The sequence below is a fragment of the Staurois parvus genome, unplaced genomic scaffold (genome assembly GCF_062004578.1).
Source record: "Staurois parvus isolate SC_StPar_1 unplaced genomic scaffold, SC_StPar_1.0 ptg000081l, whole genome shotgun sequence".
Taxonomy (NCBI): Eukaryota; Metazoa; Chordata; class Amphibia; order Anura; family Ranidae; genus Staurois; species Staurois parvus.
The window spans coordinates 4,417,300-4,443,621 of record NW_028317877.1 but is presented as its reverse complement, the minus strand read 5'-3'; the positions used below and the strand labels follow the sequence as shown (position 1 = coordinate 4,443,621).

The 26,322-nt window shown below is 40.3% G+C and overlaps 1 protein-coding gene across 2 annotated transcripts in view; it reads left to right on the top strand.

The window, feature by feature from the left end:
- Positions 1-26,322, top strand: part of SNX9 (sorting nexin 9) — a 191,823-nt gene that overhangs the window by 146,327 nt on the left and 19,174 nt on the right. For both annotated transcript variants that reach the window (XM_089669737.1, XM_089669738.1), the window contains 4 exons: positions 3,253-3,356; positions 14,759-14,862; positions 19,385-19,462; positions 20,207-20,283. In XM_089669737.1, coding sequence (XP_089525863.1) covers positions 3,253-3,356; positions 14,759-14,862; positions 19,385-19,462; positions 20,207-20,283 — 363 coding nt within the window. The remainder of the gene's footprint in view (positions 1-3,252; positions 3,357-14,758; positions 14,863-19,384; positions 19,463-20,206; positions 20,284-26,322) is intronic.

Genomic DNA, 26,322 nt, shown 5'->3' with positions numbered 1-26,322 from the left:
TGGTGTGAGAAGACAACATCACATCTGCTCTTTTTTATATGAGATCCCATGCTTGCACAGTGCACATGGTTTTTTTTAGGAATGCATACAAAGCCGGAGCCACTCTACTGTTGCCTAGAGAGTGTTGAGTGGGAACAACATGACTAACAGTCACATGTATCAAAGATTGCTGAACATAATTGTGTGGCTGCATGCACTGGGTTGGGAGAAGAGGGAGCTGGAATACAAAAGCAGTCTTTGCAAATACATCTTGCCAATTCTCTAAAGCAGTGTTTCTCAACCTTTGTGCAGAATTTTAAAGGGTGCTTTGACTGAAAAATCCCCATTCTAAAATGCACCCCAATTCTAAAGTGCCTCAAGGCACCCTAATTCTAAAATGTAACTAATAGTTGTACATATTGCAGCAACATCCACACACACAGGACACCTAACACTGAAGGTGATTTATTCTTCAAAGCAAACACACCTTTGCACACTGGTACTGACTAGTATTCTGTTGTTTTCTCTTCTACATCAGTTTCTCTCCCTCACTCAGCTACTGTGACCCCAGTGCTGGTGGAGAGGGGAAGGGCAAACAAGGATGCTGTACAGGCACCACACAGTCTCTTTATCAGCGATTATGTCATTGGTTGTTGGGACGCTGGCCGCTACAATGTTGTATTGGTGCATAATGAAAATCTGTGGCTTTGTGTAACTAAAAGGCAGGAAAGGCAGGCTTGATCCACTGCTGACTTGTATGCAATTTTTAGGCATTTTGCCAAGGCACCCCTGAAGAAACCTTTAAGGTACCCTGGTTGAAAAAGGCTTCTTTAGAGGAGGTTACTTTCATTTGTATATTTCATGTTGTTTGTGTATTATAAGCTTTTTTTTTTTCCAGTAGCGTGTATAATGAGAACAAAGTAAAGCAGGCCATAGATGAAATGATTTTCATGGTTGCAGGAAAGAAAATCGCTCGACTGCCCCCATGGACACTGATGGCTCCTATGGAGCCATTGTGCTCTCCCAATGAGGGTCGTCCCCGTCAGGAGAATAGTGATTACTGCTAGCGACTATAATAGCCAACAGGCTGGTTTTACCCAAGTTGATCGATCGAACAACTTGGGTACATTCAACCTGCCCAAACATGGTTCAAAACTCAGCCAATTCAGCAGGGATTCGACCCATCTATGACCAGCTTAATACTGGTTCTAAGTTCAGAAAAAGTGACCGTATTGTGACAGTATTATGGCTTATACATTACACAATTTTCTTATTCAATTTCCTTTAGATTTACCTTCAACTGTGTAGTGTAAGGGCCTGTCTGATTGCATACAAATGGGAAGTGTTTAGATTGGACCACACATTATATTGTGTTGGTAAATCTAAAGGAAAATTGTATAATGTATGACCAGCCTAAATCTGCATGAATAAAAAAGCTTTACTTTTTATCATTAATAAGTATTTTTGAGTTTTGCCTAGGCTGAAATGACGTCATTAACCTCTTCCCGTCTGGCCCACGCCGATAAATGGCCAGATGGGAGCATTGCCGATGTGGGGGGACGTTTCTAAATGTCCCCCCACATCTATTGCCTGTGCGCGCTATCTGGGAGTGCACAGCGCTGCAATTTGTGACCGCTGTGTCCGATGGAACACAGATCGCTGTACAGGACCACTGTGTGAGGTCCCGATTCATGTGATAAGTGATTGGCCAATCAGTGATCACATGAACAGTAGTAAACAAGATGTCACTTCCTGACATCTTTGTTTACTACTTGTGAATTATGTGAATGATTACAGAGGTCACATGGTAGAAGGCCATTCACAATAGCCTTGTACCATGTGATAAGCTGTGACCAATCACAGGTCTCACAGTATTGTTTTTACAGCCTTTATGGGTGTAAAAGCAATCCGTGTAAAAAAAAAAAAAGAAAGTCTTCAGCACCTCCCACAAGTAGTACAGTGTCACTACTATGGTGACACTACTGCTAGGGTGACTCTATGTTAAAAAAAAAAAAAAAAAAAACACAGCAAAATCATAAATAATATCAAAACAAAAAGTAAAAGAGATTTTGGAAAATTATAATTATTTTTCTATAAACTGATTAGGGTTATTTTTTTTACCAAAAAGGTAGCTGAATACATTTTGGCCAAGATTTATGAAGATAGATTATTTATTTGCAATTGTACAAGAAAAAACACTTTTTTTTTTTTCAAAATGTTTGATCTTTTTTCATTTATATAGCAAAAAAAAATAATCTCAGTGGTGAATAAATGCCACCGAAAGAAAGTTTTATCTGTCTCAAAAAAATGCAAAAAATTTCATTTGGGTACAGTGTTGCATGATTGCGCGATTGTCATTCAACTTGTAACCATGCTAAAAATTGGCCTGGACTGGAAGGGGGTGCAAGTGTCTGGACTTGAAGTGGTTAAAGCGGTTCTACTATTAATTCTGCAAAAACTAAAAGTCGGTAGCTACATAAACTGTAGCTGCCAACTTTTAATAAGCAGGCACTCACCTGTTTCCCTGTTCCCTGGCGCCAGCATGTTAACTGTGGGCAGCTGGCTGTGACTTCTTCTGGCTTCACAGTTGGTTGTGCATGTGTGAGATGTGCTGCTCTTTGTGATTGGACCTGCAGCACCTTGGGGCCTGTGATGTTCCCAGAAGGTTGTGGGCAAGGAGAGGGAGAGGAGAATGTAGGCCTCAGTGATCCAAGCGAAACTGGCTTTGACAGGTATCCGCTCCCTCCCAAAAAAAAATATGTTCCAGCTATGGCAGAGAAAAGGGGGTAGGAGGAGGAAGCGCAGAACTTCCCCTCTTTGGTGAAGTTCTGCTTTATTCTGCTGTAGGCGGGAAGAAGCATTGGTTCAGTCTATTCTCCCGTAGTGATCAGTCTGCATCATTTTTACTTTGTTAGCAAGACACAGTGAAAGGCAGCAGGAGGCTGATCTGTGTCACACATTTGTGACTATAGCCAAGAACTGCTCAAAGATTTATATATTTTTCTATAAGCTTTTGTCTTAGTCCAGTATGTACATACAAATCTGAATAGTACTCGAGCACAAAGACAGCTTTGTTCTAATAAAGAAAAAAGCAGATTAAGCCATTGCAGGGAGTATCGTGATTTCTTTGAGAGATGATAAATAGCTGTAAATGTTACGTTTGCACATTACTTAGCTTGCATGCACTTAAAGCTCTGATGCACCCATGAAAATGTCATTCAAGTATTTGGCCTGTGTTTAACCTATTATTTGTGTATTTCCTTCTTTTGATAGGAATGGAAGACTGGCAAGAGGAAAGCAGAAAAGGATGAACTGGTTGGCAGTATGATATTTTCCACAATGGAACCAGAAGCTCCTGAACTGGACATGATAGAAGTGTAATTGCTATTTTTTAGATTTAATACACAATATAATGTATCCTATATGTATAATGTACTCCTCAGGGAAGAATATTTTGCTACTTTGTTTACATATGCACGTTTTTTCCTAGCTATATTACAGGGGTTGCATGAAGAAAAATAAAAGTTTAGTTTTGCGTTAAAGGGCAGCTTTTTAATACTATCTAAATCTACCTGTATGCCTGCCCCCTACACTCCAGTGATCACCTCCCCACCCCTCCTACAGCCGCTTATTTACCTTTGGTCCACCTTCGTGGCTTCTTCCAGTGGACACAGAGGGCACACTCGAAGCGTGATCCTGAGAGGACGTCGTATGACGTCCACCCAGGACAGTAGCACTCCCGCTTGGCCATCGTTTGTCTATAGGCGGGAGGCAGTTAAATAGCTTCCAGTGGAAATCTGTTTGGCACTGGCCATGCCTGCACACCCTTATAAGCTATAATGGAGCCATTTACCAAGTCTCAGTATAGGGTCCATTCAAGCCTATGTGTACAAAGTTGTGGAGACAGGATGAAATCACCAGAGGAGTTTGTGGTTCTCCGTTGGAGGTTAAGCAGCAGCAGATTAGCATAAGGTGTATTTTGATAATATATAAAGGTACCGCTGTCCTAACTTTACCTGTTAAATTTCTATATATACCCTTGTAACATGAAAACATGCAATTATGAATTCAGCTATTTTACAGCAAAGCTTAAAGCAGAGTTTACCCAAAAAGGAAAGTCCGCTTTAAGCCTTTGTCCCCCACTCCCCATTATGGATTGGTACCTTTGGGGAGCGGGGGGGGGGGTACCCGAATTTGACAGGTACGGCGATCAATAGCAGAAGTTGCCCTCCCTGTAGTCTTCTGGGACATGTGACAGGTCCCAGAAGACTACGGGGCCATTCACAAAGCGCAGCGCTTTTCGCGCATGCACAGTGGGCACCCAGCTGTGACATTAAAATATTGGTGACATAAAAATCCATGTGTCCACACCTTGGTGCAAAGGCAAACGAATGGTTCACTCACCAGACCTATATGACCCCATTACAGTGGGGCCATTCGTTTACATTTGCACCGAGGTGTGGATAAATAGATTTTTATGTCACCAATATTGAGTTTTAAGAAGGACTGTTACACTTAGAGTTTACTCAGCACATGGTGGAAGCACAAGGACTTTCTATGGAAATAGGAGTATATTATTATTATTATTATTATACAGGATTTATATAGCGCCAACAGTTTGCTCAGCGCTTAACAATATAACGGGATACAATACAGCAGCAATAAAGTTCAATACAAGAGGGATAGGAGGGCCCTGCTCCTTGGAGCTTACAATCTAGGAGGGCTAGTTATTGTTCCTATTGTTTTGTGGATTGCTTGGTCTGTGAATTTCTTAATATCCATTTATTGGTATTCATTCACAAATAACCGCTATTTAGTTATCCTATTGGGTCTATAGGGAGAATTTATATTTTATTAAGTACAAGCACCTATCTACAATTAAGTACAGCCAGCGCCTATCTATTCACTACCAGTTCACATACAAGTGATTTCTATATTGCCAGCACCTGTTAATTGATACAGGTGAGTTTAATTAAAATTATAGGAGCATCACAAAATTGGAATGCAATTATTTCTTACAACTTTGGGAAGCTGCCAATAATTTTGTCCAGTCCATTATTGGGGTTTTTGCGTGGAATGTGTCAGATTTGGCTTTTTGCTCCTCCACTTTTTTGTGTCATACCAATACAAACAAAAGAAATAAACATGAGAATGCCGCAACATTTGTAATTGCAACAATTTTCTTAGTGAAGTGATGCATCATCTGACAGAAATGCAGGGGTGCCAATATTTTTGACCATGACTGTACATTGTAAAAGTAATGTATTTCAGCAGGAACAGTTCACACTGTTGTGTTGCTAGAACAGGCCCTACTTCTTTTTTTTAGCGCAACACTTGTAAGTGATTCCAAGCATGCTGCATCACACATAAACACAAGCATCCAAACAGTCTGGTGAAGTTTCCTTTACAAATAAAGATTAGTGAAGTTAGAAAAACAAAAAACAAACTTTTACGGCACAATGCAGCACATGTTAAAATGCAAAGCAGCATGTCAATATACGTGTGTTTACATGTGATCAGTGCATACATTGATGTATATTGAATTCATTGAGCTGATTTAAACTGGAAATTCAATTCATTTATTGAGCAACTGCAGAGCTGTGTTTTCTAGATGTGATGGGTGGCAGAGGAAAGGCAATATGATAGAAGTATGTTAGTCAATACTTTAATCATTTTCATTACTGTGTGGTGAAGTAGGGGCATAATATAAGGTGAAAAGCTTTTATAATAGTGTAATTAAAGTATAACTTTTTATAAACTACATAACTAATTGGAACCTTTACCATAGTGTTCAAAACTATTGTTCAAATATTTGTTTCAATGACCTTGGTGACAGGAAATAGTTCTACATTTATCACAGGACATAGCACTATTTTAGGAAATTTCAGAATTTCCTGTTTATTTTTTCATTTGGTGCTTTTCGCATCTCCTACACCACTTACACTGAGTTCCTGTATTAATGTTTTCTTTACTGTTCTTGAGACTTGTGAAACAGGACCAAAGCTCAGATATTCAAAGTATATAAAAATAAAGCAGTTACCCAATCTCCAATACAGGGAAAAACCTTCAGCCTGGTTTGTTTTACCATGTTTGAAGTATAACTCCAGCCATTTTTTTTCTAGTTTTGAATATAGTATAGAGGGATTATAACCTACGTCAGGATTTTATTGTGTTCGATAAAGCTGCCAGCACAATACGACAATACGCCTCACAATTTTAATGAGGTCAGATTGCAGGGGCGGACTGACCATTTGGAAACTCGGGCACTGCCCGGGGTCAGTAGTGGGCCCATGAGATGCCCCTGGTACCTTTTTCATAGACCTTTTTGAGTTTGGGCAAGGACACAGGGGCCCCATGATCCCCTATTGCCCAGGGGCCCCATGAGTTGTCAGTCCACCCCTGTGCAGGTGCCATATACAAAATGCAGAATCAACAAATACCAACAATGTTTCGGGGCCACAAAGGACCCCTTTTCAAAATGTATTTGGCTTAGTGGGAGTTCTTACCAAGGGCCGTGCTATTCTGCCGAACGAAAAAAACATGGGTCTCATGCTGGATAGATTTAAAACAAAGGTTTTTATTGCAGTCTGTCTCCATTGGGAAGAACAAGCCTTACTATCTGTCTTGGTGATCATGTCTCTGGAAGAGAAAGTGATGGGATATCCAAAATGTTATAAATGTCTTCAGAACAGAGGCAGAGGGGACATCATCCAGTGGGGATACGTGTTCCAGTGGCAACAAAGAGGATTTGCACTCATTCCGAGAACATTTTCTATTGTAGTTTTGAGGGTTGGAAGTGCTGTGAAATCTTGATGGGGACACAGCATTTAAGGCTACGTTCACCTTTAAAAAAAAAAAAAAAAAAAAAAAAAATATACATGATTTTGCAAGTAAAAAATGTGCATTTATTATTTTTGTACACTGCAGCCTGCAAAGCATTGCACCCACAGTCAGCGGATCGTGGTTGTAATGCCAGGCTCCTGCAGGCAACTCAGTACAGCTGTCTGCCCGTACCTCCATACGGGATGCAAGAAGAGTAAGCGATCTACGAGGATGCTTATCAATGCGCTTGTAGTGCGTTGAAAACTACAAGGCATCTGCTGCGGTGGGAGATGGGACTTATAGTTCATTCAGTCACAGATCTGTGGGGTTTTTTTTAAAATGTGACAGTGAGTGCGGGGACAGGATCCCCCTCTCACTGTCATGGGGAAAGCTCAGAGGGAGAGGTCAGCTGCTGTATAGTAATATGTTATATGCTAAACCCTAAATATGGGTGTAACATGTTACAAATGGTGAACATAACACATTAACACCTAAACCCTTCATTAATCCAGCCATACATGGATCGAAATTTGTCTGGTTGGGACCAGCTGAAATGAAATCCTTGTACGGACAGGGTGGTTGTACAGAAGTCCATCTACCGATCAATTTCTGTACAATTGCCCTGTTGGATTTTTGCTGCTTTATCTGTACCTCTGGCTATAGCTATATTCTGATGGCGGGGAAGCCTCCCTGCTCTCAAAATACAATGGCACAGCAGGAGGATTCCCCCATCCACATTGAATGTGTAGATGGGGGATTCAGGTCATTTTTTTTTTTTTTTTTTTTTTTTCATTCGTCCCGCTGGTTGAAATAAGAAAAGGACTCATCTCTGGGCAGCCTAACTCTGTCTAAAATTTAAAAAAAGTTAAAATGGCTGGAGTCACACTTTTATTTACTTCTCCACAGTTTTTAAAATATAATTTGGGTTAATTTAGTCTAGTATTTGGAATACTCCTTGAATTGTGCCCTACAGTCAGTATTATTATGCTCTAGCTTATTATAGGATGTAGCTGTGCTATTGGTGCCAAAAACATGGAAGGATTGCTGTGTTAAAAGTATTTCATACTGCACTGGATGCAGTAGGGCACATGTATGTGCAGATACTGCCTACAGCTGGAGCACTCTTCCAGAAACCGGACAAAACAATAAATAGTCATGGACTGAACCCTGCAGAAAGCATTTAGGATACTCACTCCCCCATCCCTCTCCACAAAATGTGAATTTAATTCAGTTCAGGACCAACTTTTAAAGCCTTTGTAGAGAGATTGGAGTCTGAGCCATCTGCTAAGCGCCTGAAAATCCACAATAGGAACAGACCCTTAGGTGACTGAATTTTAGTATGATTGTCTTTCATGTTTTTGTTTAACCACTTGCCTACCAGGCACTTATACCCCCTTATTTACCAGGCCAATTTTCAGCTTTCAGCGCTGCCGCACTTTGATTGACAATTGTGCGGTCATGCAACATTGTACCCATATGAAATTTTGATAATTTTTTTCTCACAAATAGAGCTTTCTTTTGGTGGTATTTAATCACCACTGGGCGCTTTACTTTTTGCGCTATAAATAAAAAAATTGCAAAAAATTTGAAAAAAAAAAAGTTTCTTTGTTTCTATTATAAAATTTTTCAAACAGGTATTTTTTCTCCTTCACTGATGTACGTTGATGAGGCGGCACTGATGGGCACTGATAGGCGGCACTGATAGGCAGCACTAAAGGGCACTGATAGGCAGTACTAATGAGGTGGCATGGATAGGCGGCACTGATAGACAGCACTAATGAGGTGTCACGGATAGGCAGCACTGATAGGCGGCACTGATAGGTGGTACTGATAGACGGCACTGACTGGCATCACTGCTGGGCACTGACTGGCGGCACTGACTGGCACAATCCCTGGGCACGGACTGGTGGCACTGACTGGCAGCACTGCTGGGCTGCACTGGTGGGTGGCACTGGTGGGCAGCACTGGTGGGTGGGCACAGGTGGGTGGCACTGGTGGGCACAGGTGGGTGGGCACAGGTGGGTGGCACTGCTGGACACAGGTAGGTGGCACTTCTGGGCACAGGTGTGTGACACTGCAGAGTGGCACAGGTGGGTGCACTGCTGGGCACAACCTTATTTATTTTTTAATTTTCAAAGTAAAGTAGTTGGAAAGCCAACATTTTACAGTTGTGACCAGGGCCGGATCTAGCCTGTCTAATGTGAGGGTTCATTAAAAAATGTCAGGGGAGCAGAGGATGGAAGGTCAGCAGGGCAGCGTACAGGAGGTCAGCAGGGTGGAGGAAAGGGGTCAGTAGTAAGTGGTGCAGAGGACAGATTTTGCCTTACAGTGGATCATTTTTAAAAATGTAAATGTTTCCATCACATATGCACACTACACACTAAAAGTGATCACTTTGTCTGCCTGAACGGACCTTAAGGAAGAATTTCATTAAAACAAGCAATTGTTGGGACAATGAACATTATAATTAGGAATATGTAATGTACATCACAGTGTATATAGTGCATGGGTCAGGAGTAAGTAACATAAAAACATGTAGAATGCAGTGTCAGGACAAGCCCACATATTTACATCAGATTCCCCCCTTACACCAAGAATCCCTCTCAGAGTCCACCCCCCCTCCCCCTTACATCAGGGTCCCCAGAGTCACCCCTCCCCCTTACATTAGGGTCCCCAGAGTCACCCCTCCCCCTAACATCAGGGTCCCCAGAGTAACCCCCCCCTAACATCAGACTCACCCCCCTCCCCCAACATCAGGGTCCCCAGAGTCACCCCCTCCCCCAACATCAGGGTCCCCAGAGTCACCCCCTCCCCCAACATCAGGGTCCCCAGAGTCACCCCCCTCCCCCAACATCAGGGTCCCCAGAGTCACCCCCCCTCCCCCAACATCAGGGTCCCCAGAGTCACCCCCCCTCCCCCAACATCAGGGTCCCCAGAGTCACCCCCCCTCCCCCAACATCAGGGTCCCCAGAGTCACCCCCCCTCCCCCAACATCAGGGTCCCCAGAGTCACCCCCCCTCCCCCAACATCAGGGTCCCCAGAATCACCCCCCCCCCTAACATCAGGGTCCCCAGAATCACCCCCCCCCCCCAACATCAGGGTCCTCAGAACCACCCAACTTACATCAGGATCCCCAGAGTCACAACCCTAACATCAGGATCCCCAGAGCCACCCCCCTATGTCAAGGTTCCTAGAGACAACCTCTCTTACACCAGGGTCCCCAGAGCCCCCCTCCTTACATCAGGGTCCCTAGAGTCACTCCCTTAAAGGAGAGTCCCCAGAGTTTTGCTATTTACATCATGGTACCATGAGCCCCTCTTGAATTATAGGCAACAAGAATGAAAGATAAAATGAAGGGGATGCTTCTAAAGCTGTCCAAAGATGAATCAGCCGAATGTCAATTTATCTTTGGGCAGGCTGGTTGTACTGAAGTTGATCCATCAATCAATTCTGTGGGGTTTTGTTCGTACGATTACTGCCACCAGCTATAGCTGGAAGCCGTAGTCGTATTCTGAGAGCGGGGAAACCTCCTGCTGTCAGTAGCGCAGCAAAACAGATTCCCCCAACAACACTGAATGTGTTGATAGGAAAATCAAGCTATTTTCTTTGCTTCAACTCCTGCTTGAAGGAAAGAAAATTGCTTAATGTATGGCCAGCCTAATCCTGTGAGTGGCCAAGCAAACGCACAGAAATAAAGGGTTAAATCAAAGTGAAGCTTCCCATCTGATTAAGAGAATTTTCATTGCACACTCCAGCTCAGCTTTATTTATTGCCCGACTGACTGTCAGTGTGCAGTGATCGTGCTGCATAAAGATCAAGATACAGTCTGCCCAACAGTAAATAAAGCTGCATGTAATGAAATGTCTGTGATCAGAAGATTAACTTTAATTCAGCACTTTATTATGTGCGTTTGTCTTCAGAAGAGGGAGAAGGGAGCTGCTGGAGCTCTGTGTGTCAAGTGGTGGGGCAGAGTATCCGGGGTTGGAGACGGGAGAGGACTCTTGGCTTTGGGGGGCGGGCACAACTGGAATCTGGGGGGCGTAGCCCCCCCCCCCAGCACCCCCCTAGATCTGGCCATGACTGTCACCAGAACAAGGGGTGAGGGGAACATTTCTAATGAGGTCTCCATCTCTTCCGGTAACTAATGTCTAGAGGAATTTCCCTATTTTTGTAGAGATTCCCTCTTCCTTTTTTGTCTCTGTTACAGGAAATGAAGGAATTTTCCTTCATGTGACACAGACAGCAAAAATAAAACTGACAGTGATTTGAACATTTTCCTTCTTTACCCAACACTAAAAAACTAAAGGTTTGGCTACACAGTACAGTAAACTGACCACTGGTTGCTATGAATTTTTACTCCTTGTACATGATCTGCTCTTTGTACATGATATTACTCCTTGTACATGATCTGCTGCTTGTACATGATTTGACTCCCTGTACATGATCTGCTCCTTGTACATGATTTTACTCCTTGTACTTGATTTTACTCCTTGTACATGATCTGCTCCTTGTACATGATTTTACGCCTTGTACATGATCTGCTGCTTGTACATGATTTTACTCCTTGTACATGATTTTACTCCTTGTACATGATCTGCTCCTTGTACATGATTTTACGCCTTGTACATGATCTGCTGCTTGTACATGATTTTACTCCTTGTACATGATCTGCTCCTTGTACATGATTTTACTCCTTGTACATGATCTGCTCCTTGTACATGATTTTACTCCTTGTACTTGATTTTACTCCTTGTACATGATCTGCTCCTTGTACATGATTTTACGCCTTGTACATGATCTGCTGCTTGTACATGATTTTACTCCTTGTACATGATTTTACTCCTTGTACATGATCTGCTCCTTGTACATGATCTGCTGCTTGTACATGATTTTACTCCTTGTACATGATCTGCTCCTTGTACATGATTTTACTCCTTGTACATGATCTGCTCCTTGTACATGATTTTACACCTTGTACATGATCTGCTCTTTGTACATGATCTGCTGCTTGTACATGATTTTACGCCTTGTACATGATCTGCTCCTTGTACATCATTTTACGCCTTGTACATGATTTTACTCCTTGTACATGATCTGCTCCTTGTACATGATTTTACACCTTGTACATGATCTGCTCTTTGTACATGATCTGCTGCTTGTACATGATTTTACGCCTTGTACATGATCTGCTGCTTGTACATGATTTTACTCCTTGTACATGATTTTACTCCTTGTACATGATCTGCTCCTTGTACATGATCTGCTCCTTGTACATGATCTGCTGCTTGTACATGATTTTACTCCTTGTACATGATCTGCTCCTTGTACATGATTTTACTCCTTGTACATGATCTGCTCCTTGTACATGATTTTACACCTTGTACATGATCTGCTCTTTGTACATGATCTGCTGCTTGTACATGATCTGCTCCTTGTACATGATTTTACGCCTTGTACATGATCTGCTCCTTGTACATGATTTTACGCCTTGTACATGATCTGCTGCTTGTACATGATTTTAGGCCTTGTACATGATCTGCTCCTTCTACATGATTTTACTCCTTGTACATGATCTGCTCCTTGTACATGATTTTACGCCTTGTACATGATCTGCTCCTTGTACATGATTTTACTCCTTGTACATGATTTTACTCCTTGTACATGATCTGCTCCTTGTACATGATTTTACTCCTTGTACATGATTTTACTTCTTGTACATGATCTGCTCCTTGTACATGATTTTACGCTTTGTATATGATCTGCTCCTTGTACATCATTTTACTCCTTGTACATGATCTGCTCCTTGTACATGATTTTACTCCTTGTACATGATCTGCTGCTTGTACATGATTTTACTCCTTGTACATGATCTGCTGCTTGTACATGATTTTACTCCTTGTACATGATCTGCTGCTTGTACATGATTTTACTCCTTGCACATGATCTGCTGCTTGTACATGATTTTACTCCTTGTACATGATCTGCTCCTTGTACATGATTTTACGCCTTGTACATGATCTGCTGCTTGTACATAATTTTAGTCCTTGTACATAATTTTAGTCCTTGTACATGATTTTACGCCTTGTACATGATTTTACGCCTTGTACATGATCTGCTCCTTGTACATGATTTTACGCCTTGTACATGATCTGCTCCTTGTACATGATTTTACGCCTTGTACATGATCTGCTGCTTGTACATGATTTTACGCCTTGTACATGATCTGCTCCTTGTACATGATTTTACGCCTTGTACATGATCTGCTCCTTGTACATGATTTTACGCCTTGTACATGATTTGCTGCTTGTACATGATTTTACTCCTTGTACATGATTTTACTCCTTGTACATGATCTGCTCCTTGTACATGATTTTACTCCTTGTACATGATTTTACTTCTTGTACATGATCTGCTCCTTGTACATGATTTTACGCCTTGTACATGATCTGCTCCTTGTACATGATTTTACTCCTTGTACATGATCTGCTGCTTGTACATGATTTTACTCCTTGTACATGATCTGCTGCTTGTACATGATTTTACTCCTTGTACATGATCTGCTGCTTGTACATGATTTTACTCCTTGTACATGATCTGCTCCTTGTACATGATTTTACGCCTTGTACATGATCTGCTGCTTGTACATAATTTTAGTCCTTGTACATGATTTTAGTCCTTGTACATGATCTGCTCCTTGTACGTGATTTTACGCCTTGTACATGATTTTACGCCTTGTACATGATCTGCTCCTTGTACATGATTTTACGCCTTGTACATGATCTGCTGCTTGTACATGATTTTACTCCTTGTACATGATTTTACTCCTTGTACATGATCTGCTCCTTGTACATGATTTTACGCCTTGTACATGATCTGCTGCTTGTACATGATTTTACTCCTTGTACATGATCTGCTCCTTGTACATGATTTTACTCCTTGTACATGATCTGCTCCTTGTACATGATTTTACACCTTGTACATGATCTGCTCTTTGTACATGATCTGCTCCTTGTACATCATTTTACTCCTTGTACATGATCTGCTGCTTGTACATGATTTTACTCCTTGTACATGATCTGCTGCTTGTACATGATTTTACTCCTTGTACATGATCTGCTGCTTGTACATAATTTTACTCCTTGTACATGATCTGCTCTTTGTACATGATCTGCTCCTTGTACATGATTTTAATCCTTGTACATGATCTGCTGCTTGTACATGATTTTACGCCTTGTACATGATTCTGCTCCTTGTACATGATTTTACGCCTTGTACATGATCTGCTGCTTGTACATGATTTTACTCCTTGTACATGATCTGCTCCTTGTACATGATTTTACTCCTTGTACATGATTTTACTCCTTGTACATGATCTGCTCCTTGTACATGATTTTACGACTTGTACATGATCTGCTCCTTGTACATGATTTTACGCCTTGTACATTATCTGCTCTTTGTACATGATCTGCTCCTTGTACATCATTTTACTCCTTGTACATGATCTGCTGCTTGTACATCATTTTACGCCTTGTACATGATCTGCTCTCTTGCTTATCCTAGCCTTTCTGCATCTTAAGATACTTTTTGCAGTGTTTGTTCTTTTATTATTTTCTCAGTAACAAGAGGCCCAGTTGAAAGGCTGACATTTAAACCACAGAAAATTTACAAATATAAAACCTAAACAAGGCCTCTTTTTTGCTATTTTAAAAGGTTTCCAAACTGAAGCTTTTATGTTGGTAGCTAACTGCATCTGACAGCTGTAGGACGGTTTAAATGACGCACTGTTTCTCCATGCCATGTTTCCTCATACTAATTAGCCCATCTTATTACGTATGCTTTACTGGTGTGGTAATGATGAAGAAGGGCAATTATTGTGCATTGATACCTCTTTATTGGGAAAAGGCTGAACATTTCTTTGCTAAAATGATGATGTAACTATTGTTTTTACACCATACAGAGAACAGAAGTGTGAAGCAGTCAGCAGGTTCACCAGAGCCATGGATGATGGTGTGAAGGATTTGCTCAACGTGGGCCAGGAGCACTGGAAACGATGCACAGGACGTATGTTACTCTTAATTGATAACAGTTATGCAAGAATTTAATATTTGTAATTTTATGCTGGACAAATCTCTCTCCTGTGTGGCCCTGTAGGAAAAAATAGAAGTATTTAGAACAAATAGTACGGTGTTGGCATAAACGGTTAATCTACTTAGTTGTTATTTCAGTGTTTAGTAGATGGTGAATAAATACAGTAATTTACCTGAAATATCTACCTTTATGCTTGAGTTCTTGGGTCTGCACACCTCCTGCGACCATTATGAGGGGTTCCTACTCTACCAGTAGGATTTTTTAAATTAAATTTCTATTACTGTGAATGCAACAAGAGGAGCTGAAACAAGCAAAGGTGGACAGAACCACCAAAATCTTCCAGGTGTACAGTTAGGAATTTCGACAGGGAGATCTTTCTGTCAGAGAATGGAAGACATAAAAAATTGAGAGTCTGCCTCAGGCTCTACCTCTAAGTAAAACATTTTTGATAGACTGGCCTTTAAGTGTGCATACCTATACTAGAACTAGAAAACCGATTGGTGGCACTTGGGCAGTTGCTGCATACAACTTGGCAATTTGTTTTCTCCAGTGATGATGCTTTTCCTAATTGTAGCATAAGTGTATAGACTATGAACACTTCTCTGTTGATTTACTAAAGGCAAATAGACTGTGCACTTTGCAAAGTTTTTTTTTTCCCATTTCCTTGCATGTAAGTGGGTATTCTTTGCAAAGTGAAGCTTTACCTCAATTACTAAGCTCTAAATTAACCCTTATGATTCATAAAACTTTTATTTTGCAATCACTTATCACCAAAGGACTAGCTCATACAGCAGGATGATGTTACTCACAATGTGCCCATGTACAGTGGGTTTAGAAAAGAATCAACCCCCCTTTAAAAGAATCACATTTTGTTGCTGTGCAGTCAGAAATGAAGACAGACACACTTTTTGTTTTATCTAGCTGTATTTACTCAGTGAAACTTAGACATCAAAATGAAAGATATAACACCAACATGTCAGAAAAAAAGTAAAAGAAAAAAAAAAACAATCACTGAGTTGAAAAAAGGATCACTCCCTTGTGTCAGTATTTTGTTGAACCACCTTTTACTTTAACTGGTTCCCAACTGTGCTATGGCCGAAGGACGGCTACAGCGCGGTTGTGTAATCTTGGGATGACGTCCATGGACGTCATTCCAGGACATGTCCCCAGCGGCACGCACCCAGCCCTGCCAGTGATCGCTGTGTCCTACGGACACAGTTGATCACGGGGTACGGTAATCGGCCAATCACGGCGGCCTTTTACCACGTGATCAGCTGTGTCCAATGACACAGCAATCACCGGGTAAATGCAGTTGCCGGTTATTGGCTGCACTTTGCTCACGCTGTGAAAGTATTGCCGAGAAGCGGCAATTGTCAGCAAAGGGATTGTCACTGATCATCAGGACAGTGATGATCAGTGCCCTGTTGATCAGTCCTTAGCAGTGCTGCCCATGTGTGCCCATCAGTGCCACCCACCTGTGCCCATCAGTGCCACTCAGCAGTGCCACCCACCTGTGCCTATCAGTGCTGCCTATCAGTGAAGCATCATCAGTGCCCATCAGTGCTGCCTATCTGTGCCACCTCATCAGTGCCCATCACTGCTGCCTATCAGTGCAGCCTCATCAACGCACATCCGTGAAGTAGAAAAATTAACTGTTTGCAAAATGTTATCATAGATACAAAGAAAAACTTTTTTTCAAATTTTTTGCTCTTTTTTTGTTTATAACGCAAAAAATAAAACAAACAGTGGCAATTAAATTCCACTGAAAGAAAGCTCTATTTGTGTGAAAAGAATTATACAAATTTCATTTGGGTACAATGTTGCATGACCGCGCAATTGTCATTCAAAGTGCGACAGCACTGAAAGCTGAAAATTGGCCTGGGCAGGAAGGGGGTATAAGTGCCCGGTAGGCAAGTGGTTAATTACAGCCTTTAGTCTGCTGGGATATGTCTCTACTAACTTTGCACATCTAGACTTTGCAGTATTTGTCCACTCTTCTTTTCAGAACTGCTCAAGTTCAGTTAATCTTGATGGTGACCATTTGTGGACTGTAGTCTTAGTCATTCCACAGATTTTCAATGGGGTTTAAGACTGTGCTCTGACTAGGCCATGCAAGGACATTCACCTTTTTCCTCCTTCAACCACTGTGTGGTCATTTTTGCTGTGTGCTTTGGGTCATTGTCATATTGGAAGGTAAACCTTCTTCCCACTGACAACTTTCTGGCAGAGGGCAGCAGTTTTTCCTCAAGAATTTGATGGTATTTTGCCCCATCCATTTTTCCTTCTATCCTGACAAGTGCTCCCGTCCCTGCTGCAGAGAAACACCCCCATAACAGGATGTTACCACCTCCATGTTTTACTGTAGGAATGATATTATTTGGATGGTGAGCTGTTGTTGGATTTCTCCTAGACATATCATTTAGTGATAAAAGGCCAAATAATTCAATTTTAGTCTCATCTGACCATTACACTTTTTCCTATGTGGCCTTCTTCTTCAAGGTGCAAAGCTCAGTTGTGACTGCATATGACCTTTCTTGAGAAGTGGCTTCTTTCTTGCAACCCTCCCAAACAAGCCACATTTGTGGAGAATTTGTGATATTGTTGTCACATGTACACAAGGACCACTGTTTGTCATAAATTCCTTCAACGGCTTCCGAAGCACTGTAGTCTCTTGGTAGCCTCTCTGACCAGTTTCCTCTTGGCTCTTTCCTCCAGTTTGGAGTGACGTCCTGATCCAGGGAGGGTCAGTGTTGTACCAGATACCTTCTACTTCTTAATAATAGACTTCCCTGTGTTCCGAGGCATTAATAAAGCCTTTGATTTTTTTTTTATCCATCTCCTGACTTGTGCCTCTCAGCAACTTTATCCCGAAGGTCTTTTTGACAGTGCCTTGCCACCCATAGTTGATTGTTTGCTTCAGTTGCACTACTAAGGACTGAAAAGCTCCAGGAAAGCTCTTTTCATGTTGAGCTAATCAAAATGACCACGGCTGATTAGAGATGAAAGTCAAATGGCTTTGTGTGCCATTGAGAAGGGTCTTTTTTTTGTTGTTTTTTTTCTTTATTTTTAGGAGGGGGTGATCCTTTGTCCAACTCAGTGATTAAGTTTTTCAATTTTTATAATTTTTTTCTGACATGTTGATGTTATATCATTCACTTGGATGTTATAAGTTGCACTGAGTAAATACAGCTAGATAAAACAAAAACTGTGTCTGTCTTCATTTCAGCTTGCAAAGCAACAGAATGTGATGATTTTAAAGAGGGGTGATTCTTTTCAATACCCACGGTACACTATCTTATATTACTTATACGATTGAGGGGATGGCTACCACTAGTTTCTGTATTTTTAAAGCCCAGCTCTCACAAAAACTGTTTTGAGGGGATTTGGATAGAGTATGGATAAGATAAAGGTGTCAGAAAGACAGGATGTGTTGGGAAATCTCTCCAAAAGGGAATGTGACAGTAGGTCCTAGTACAGCAGAGAAGGGTTAGAACAGATTTATATTGCTCTCTGACTTGATTTCTTGTCTTGGTTTTAAAGGGACAGAAGTGAGGTGGAAATCTTCACAATGGGGTCACCAACTGCAATAAAATTCTGACAAAAGTTAAACCCTGATCTACTACATTCAAGGCTAAAAAAAAAAAAAAAAAAAAAAATAAAATTATTTTGACTGGAGTTGATCTATCACTGCTCTCATCGGATTTTCTTGTCCAGCAAAAAACAAGTTAACAGTTCTTATTATAATCTAGAAGCATCATGTGCAGGTCCATACATTTGTCATCCTAACCAACTCTTGTTTCTACAAAAAAGATTACCCTGACTATTTCCATTTTCTAGGCTCCTTCATGAACCTACAACCATTAGTTACAACAATGGCAATATTTAAAGACGAACTCCAGGAATGAGATTAGGATAAATACTCACTTTTGGGCCAGCTTGGCTCAAGATAATTATCAAGATGCCACTTCCATGTGGTAGGAGGTGAATCTGTAAATTCAATTTTTAGCCTATGCTACAGTAATCGGTGTCTTCTTCTGGGGTGTGCTCCAGGGATTTCCCCTTTTGTGTGCTAAATACAGAAGTGCTCGCTCCTGCTCCTCCACCAATTATAAGGACCCTTGTATTTTTTTAAATGAATACAAGGCATTCTCTGATTAGCCGAAGTGGAGAAGAGGAACAGATAACATAATTATCTCTGCTTCGGCCATTTAGAGGCGTATTCAGTGAATAAAGTAGAAGTCTTCTCCTGAGTGGTGAAATTGCGGAAGCGAGCAACTTTTTGTGTTTAGTGCACAGAGGGGTGCACAACTGGTTGGGCAGTCCCCATCCTGCTACCGGAACACAGCAGTATATACTGTATGTAACTGATGCCATCTTTTGATTCACAATAGCACTTTGCTCTAGTTAGCTTTGTGTTGTGATATAGGGTTTTTTAATGGAGATGAATAATCAATAATAAAATAAAGTTTAATTTTGGTTATTTTTTTCTAAATAGCACTACCAAAGGAATATCAGAAGATAGGAAAAGCTTTGCAGAATTTGTCAATGGTTTTCAGTTCCAGTGGCTATCAAGGTACCCCTTTTTCTAGTAATGCATGTCTTTAGTGTTTGTTGTACAGTATACACTCACTGGCTTCTTTATTAGGTACCTGTTCAATTGTTTGGTAACACAAATTGCTAATCAGCCAATCGCGTGGCAGCAATTTAATGCATTTAGGCATCTAGATGTGGTGAAGACAACTTGCTGAAGTTCAGACCGAGCATCAGAATAGGGAAGAAAGGGGATTTAAGTGACTCTGCATGTGGCATGGTTGTTGGTGCCAGACAGGCTGGTCTGAGTATTTCAGAAATTGCTGATCTACTGGAATTTTTACACACAACCATCTCATACAGAGATTGGTCTGAAAAAGAGAAAATATCCAGTGAGCTGCAGTTGTGTGGACTAAAATACCTTGTTGATGTCAGAGGTCAGAGGAGAATGGGCAGACAGGTTCAAGATGATAGAAAGGCAATAAAAACTCAAGTTAATATGGAGCAAAATCCCTGAGGAATGTTTCCAACACCTTGTTGAATCTATGCCATGACGAATTAAGGCAGTTCTGAAGCCAAATGGGGATCCAACCTGGTACTAGCAAGGTGTACCTAATAAAGTGGCCGGTGAGTGTATGTGAATGCTTTTCATACTTGGGTTTAGTTGGACTGCACTTTTCTTGTATTTGGAATGTTGTCAGCTACGTTGGTGGGAACTGGTTTGCATATCTAGAACATTTTTCCATAAACATAAGCAATCTTTTTACAGATATTTTTTGTTTTATAGGTGAAACGGATTTAAACAGTGCTATCACAGAAGCAGGGAAAACATATGAAGCAATAGCCACCTTGGTGGAAGAGCAGGTAAAACCAGACCTTCTACAGTATTTATCTGCAGGGTACATAATGCAGAATCAGCAGTTTATGGAATAGAAATAATTTTTATTTGAAATGTTATCTGGATTGGAATCTGGAATGTAAGCCTTTTATTTCATTTGAGTTTTTCTATGCTTTTCATTCCCTTATCAGCACTAGTCAAACATCAAACACAGAATAAAATATGCATGATTCTATAAAGAGGTAACTCTTCTCCTCACACACTGACTAATATATCTGTCATTCCTATCTTTGCTGTAAACCTCAGGTGTGCACTCTGTCCCCCTATCCCATATCTACCATGCATTTATATCTGTTTTGCATTATGAAATTCACAAATCCACGGTCAACTAACGTGGATCACCAGTTTTGACTGGACTACAGAAGATTTTACCATCTGCCAGCTTTAATAGAATTTGATTGTACCTTTTGAGAAAAAAATAATTTAATCTCATACCTTTACACTGGCTAGAGCAATTTTTACATTTCTGCCTATTAATTCGGCAATGACTCTGTTATTACTGGAGATACAACTAACAAAGTAATATATATATATATATATATATATATATATATATATATATATTATTTTTCTTTTCTTTTTTTTTTTTTTTTTTTAAAAACAAACAAAACTTTCTTTGGGTGATATTAACTTGCAAATCCATACGCAGTCCATAAAAAAAAAAACACATTTAATAATCCTCTTTTTTCTATGTAGATCAGTGTTACTGTAGATAAAATGTATAAATGTTATCCTATCAACTGTCCCATATAAAGACACTGAAATTACAATTCTAGTACAAAGCATTGAAAAGTTATTTACAAATGAAATTTTTTTTTCTAATTTTAACTTTCGTTCATGATTCATTATTTATTATTGTGATGCTGTGATTGGTCACAGGGATGTCATTGTGTACAGGGCCAATCACAACACCCCTTTACCATGCGATAACTGTGGTCAAACATAGCATCACAATCGTAAACAAGGAAAGCCATTCATGACAATTAAAGGACTGCTGTTACAGTGATCATCACTGAAGCAAGCAATCACACTGTAATAAATTAAAAAAAAAACCCAGATCACTTCCCCAGAGTAGTACAGTGTCAATATGGTGTCCTTTGTTCCTTATAACCACCACACCAGTGCAGTGTTCCTTCTGCCTTTTGCCTTTATTAACCTTGGCCTGTTTTTTGACCAAATTTCCACCTGTTGCCTGGACCAATCCTTTGCCTGTTTGCTGATTATGTCTGTGTCTGCACCTGAACCGTCCCATCTGCACATCCCACTGACTACGTTCCTGCAAGACACCAGTCCCAGCCATCCCCTGCAGATAACTGCACTTCCTGGAACTCTTTTGTTCTTCCTTTTTATAGCCTCCTGTACTTCCTGACCAGTGAACATAACATTCCTAGGGGGCAGCCTCATACCAGTAGGCAAGGTTTGCTTGGCTTATAGGAACAAGGACTGCTATAGGTGATGCTACACTAAGCTATATTTTCTGACCACTCCTATAGAGACGATCATTACAGTACAATGGTTTTGATACAATTGATTGATTTGTGTGATACATACGATACAATGTTTGGTATATAATCAGTCCAAATATTAAAAAAGCTTCACACAGGTGGTATTTCCACACTCAGAAGCAGTAGAAGAATGTATTTTGATTTGTAATTCTAGGTATGCCTATGCTGTGTGTGAGAAATATTAAATTATTACATTTGAAATTTCATTTTCATTCCATATTTTCCAAAAAATTGTGGCAAAAAAATGAAGTCTTCAAAAGAATATTAGAAAATACTTTAGGGTGTTTGCTTTCCAAAATGTGCTCATTTTGTGGGTGTTTCCTTTCTCTTGGTGCTCCAGGGCCTCCAAAATTGTGATAGGTAGTCAAGAAATTTGATGCTAATTTATGCCCCTAGAAAGCCTGAAGGTGCTCCTTGGATTTTGGTCTGCTCTGTGTTGCTAGGCTGTGAAAAAAGTCATATTTTGGTCTCCCCATACTCTGGAGGAGTAACAAAATGTGTTATGGTGTGTTATCATTTTCCTTTTATTTCCTGCATTTTCCAAAAACTTGTGGCAAAATGGCATTTTCAAAAGACTCATTATGCCTCTTAGAAAATACCTTGGATTGTTTTTTTCTAAAATGGGGTCATTTTGTGATTGTTTCCACTTTCTTGGTACTCCAGGGCCACCAAAATGTGAAAGGTAGTCAGGGAATTAGACGTTTAATTTCTGCACAATTTATGCTCCTTGAAAGTCCAAAGGTGCTCCTTAGATTTCCCCTCTCTGCATCTAGGCTGTAAAAAAAAGTCCCACGCATGTGGTATCCCCATACTCAGGAGGCATAGCAGATGGTGCTTTGTGGTGTAATTGCAAGTATGCCTACACTATTTGTGAGGCAAAACTTGTTAAAATGACAAATTTTTGAAAAAAAAACTTTTATTTAATTTCTAAATCTCCAAAAAAATTAAAATTTCAAAAAACTCACCATGCATCTTACTAAACACCTTGGACTGTCTACTTTCCAAGGAGGGGTTATTTGAGGGTGTTCATACTGTCTTGCATTTAGGGCCTCAAGAAATGAGACAGGCAGTCAGTGCATTGGGATTGATCCATTTTAAAATCTATATACCATAGTTTTTAGGCTTTATAACTTTTACACAAACTAAATATTATACACTGATGTGGGTTATTTTTACCAAAAGAATGTAGCAGAATACAATTTGGCCTAAATTTATGAAGAACAATTTTTTTATATTATTTTATAACAGAAACTAAGAAAAATTTGCTTTATTTAAAAATGTTCAGTATTTTTCATTAATATAGCAAAAATAAAAAACCCAGTGGTGATTAAATACCACCAAATAAAAGCCCCATCTGTCCACCAAAAAAATTATAAAAATGGTACAAATTTAATTTGGGTCCAGTGCTGCATGCACGAATTGTCATTCAAAGTACTCAAAGCTGAATATTGGTCTGGACATGAAGGGGGTGAATGTATCCAGTATTGAAGTGACTATTGGTTGGAAAAATATAAACAAAAAATAATAATTAGAAAAATAACAATTAAGGGTTTAGGAAGTGTTAAAGAGTAGGTACAAAAATAACAATGTTACTTTGTATGTCTCTAATTTGTGTGTGAACAGTGCATATAAACCATGTGTTAGCTAATCCATTAGTTTGTCAGAAATGGCTTCTAGAGCTACTGTATTTGCACAACAAACTCTGGCTGTCATTTGGGAATCACTGACAAGTGCAGAGGGGCAGAAGGACAGGATACACTACAGAAGTCCTGCATACTTTGATTAGGTTTTTTGGATGTGTCCTGGGATGTACATCTGGTTAAATGAACTGCACAGTGCATGAGTGTACAAATTTTCTTCATTTATTATGGTCAGGACCAGGGGCGGATAAACAACCCATGGGGCCCCCGGGCAATAGGGGATCATGGGGCCCCTGTGTCCTTGCCCAAACTCAAAAAAGCCTATGAAAAAGGTACCAGGGACATCTTGTGGGGCCCCCTACTGACCCCGGGCCCTCGGGCAGTGCCCGAGTTTCCAAATGGTCAGTCCGCCCCTGGTCAGGACCAAAATTATTTTTGTCAGGTAGATATAAAGTATTGAAAGTGAACATTTTGCATGATCCTTTTAACGTAGCAGCTAGAGCATGAGGTTCGTTTTCATATGTTTTCTCTATCGCTTTAGTGACTGTTGTAAAAAGCCCATTTGTTTACAAAGTTCAGTAGCTCAAGCTGAGATTTTTACACACGCATGAATTAGTCCCTGTCCAAGGTTCCCATGAGAGGCAACCTGTCTGAAATGTGCCAACTGCTGTTGTACTCTTTATTGAAGAAAACAATACTTTGAGATACTTTGTCTGGTATTAAATGCTATATGTACAATATATTATAGAAAAAATGGGGGGAAAATTAGTTAAAGAACTTAAAAACTTATAAAAAAACTAAGAAAGTAAAATTAACTCAAAATCATTACAGTTTTCCTTGTAAAGACATTTACTCATAAAGTCTACTGATAGGCAGACCACAAGCATGCATCTCTACCTGCAACTATTAATCTGCGTGTGATCAAGATATTCTTTATGTCCAGCAAACAAATATTATTAGTACGTCTATAGACCATAAAAAGTCCATAATATAGTGTATTCTATAACTGATCATAGCCATAGTCTTCAAGCAGCAAGTTGATAACTGGGGTATTGCAAAACTTCATAAAAAAAAAACAGTTCATTCAATTGAAAATCATGAATGGTATAAAACAATAGAACATAATATAGACTCTTTACCAGAGAAGAAGCATATTTATTTTTTTCACTTAGATTGCAGAACACAAATATACTGTACATATCTGGATAGGATCTCATACATATCCAGAGTAACTTTTGCCAGCATACATTTGCCAGGTGCATCATCATCCACATGACTACACATTTCACCCTAACTTGGGTCTTTTTTGAGTCATAAGCAAACAGATTCAATCACTTTATAACAGCAGTGGAAATTCCAGATAGGTCTGTTTCCTGAATTTTTTTTTTCTTTTTATGTCAGAATGTAGGATTATTCTGGTAATATCATGGGCTTTATTGTGCATGCACATGCTCCAGTATAGGGATATGTACATTTATGTGCCATTACTTAGAATATGAAGAGGTGCCTGGACTTGTAAATTGTTTCCCAGTTAGTAACTGCTTGCTTAGGCTAGGCACTTAAACCCTGCTTTACCATGAACACAGAATAGTGATTACCCATAACGCATTCTGCATCCCTGTGTAGTAATTGTGGTAAAACCAATTAAAACCATCTAACCATAATTCTTCTCATCACAAAGTCATAGCATACACCCAATCCTGGAAAGATCATAGCTAGTGGATTACATTATATAGACTCTTGTACCAAACAAAACACATGCTCAAAGCAGAAAATGCCTGACTCATGTACCATATACTAGATCAGGGGTCTCCAAACTTTTTAAATGAAGGGCCAATTTACAGTTGTTCAAACTTTAGGGGGGCCGGACTATGGCCAGAGGGAGTAGAAATTTGTCCTGGCATTAGTGAGAGTAAATTATGTTCCATTTTTAGTTGTAGGGGGGAGTAGTAGTGCCCCATCTTTGGCATCAGTTCAATGAATAGTGCACAATCAATGGTGTCAATGGGAGGTCTAGTGGCCCATCATTGGTATCAGTGGGAGGATAGTGCACCATCTTTGGTATCAGTGGGAGGAATAGTGCCCCATCATTGGTGTCAGTGGGAGGAATAGTGCACCTTATTTGGTGTCAGTGGGAGAAATAGTGCCCCATCGTTGTTATCAGTGGAAGGAATAGTGCACCATCATTGGTATCAGTGGAGGGAATAGTGCCCCATTATTGGTGTTAGTGGGAGGAATAGTGCCCCATTATTGGTTTCAGTGGGAGGAATAGTGCCCCATTATTGGTTTCAGTGGGAGGAATAGTGCCCCATTATTGGTGTCAGTGGGAGGAATAGTGCCCCGTTATTGGTGTCAGTGGGAGGAATAGTGCCCCGTTATCGGTGTCAGTGGGAGGAATAGTGCCCCGTTATTGGTGTCAGTGGGAGGAATAGTGCCCCATTTTGGTGTCAGTGGTAGGAATAGTGCCCCATTATTGGTGTCAGTGGAAGGAATAGTGACTCATATCATTGGTGCCTGAAGGGCCAGATAAAAGTAAGCAAAGGGCCACATCTGGTCTCCAGGCCGCAGTTTGGAGACCACTGTACTAGATCACGAAAAAGCTAAATCTGCAATGTTAGTCACTGTTGAGGAAATCTACATGAGATACATGGATACATCCATCAAAGACTAACCACATTGGGGTTCTGCCTTGTAAAAGATGACACCATCAAAACCTGCATGCTATATTTCAGCTCCTTCTCCTTGCCGTTGCTGCATACTGAAAGATGTAATTGAGCATACAGCAGTTAGTACTTCTGCCTTGCCACACTGGGGTCCTCGGTTCAAGTCCTAGTCAGGATGCTACTTTGCACGTTCTCCA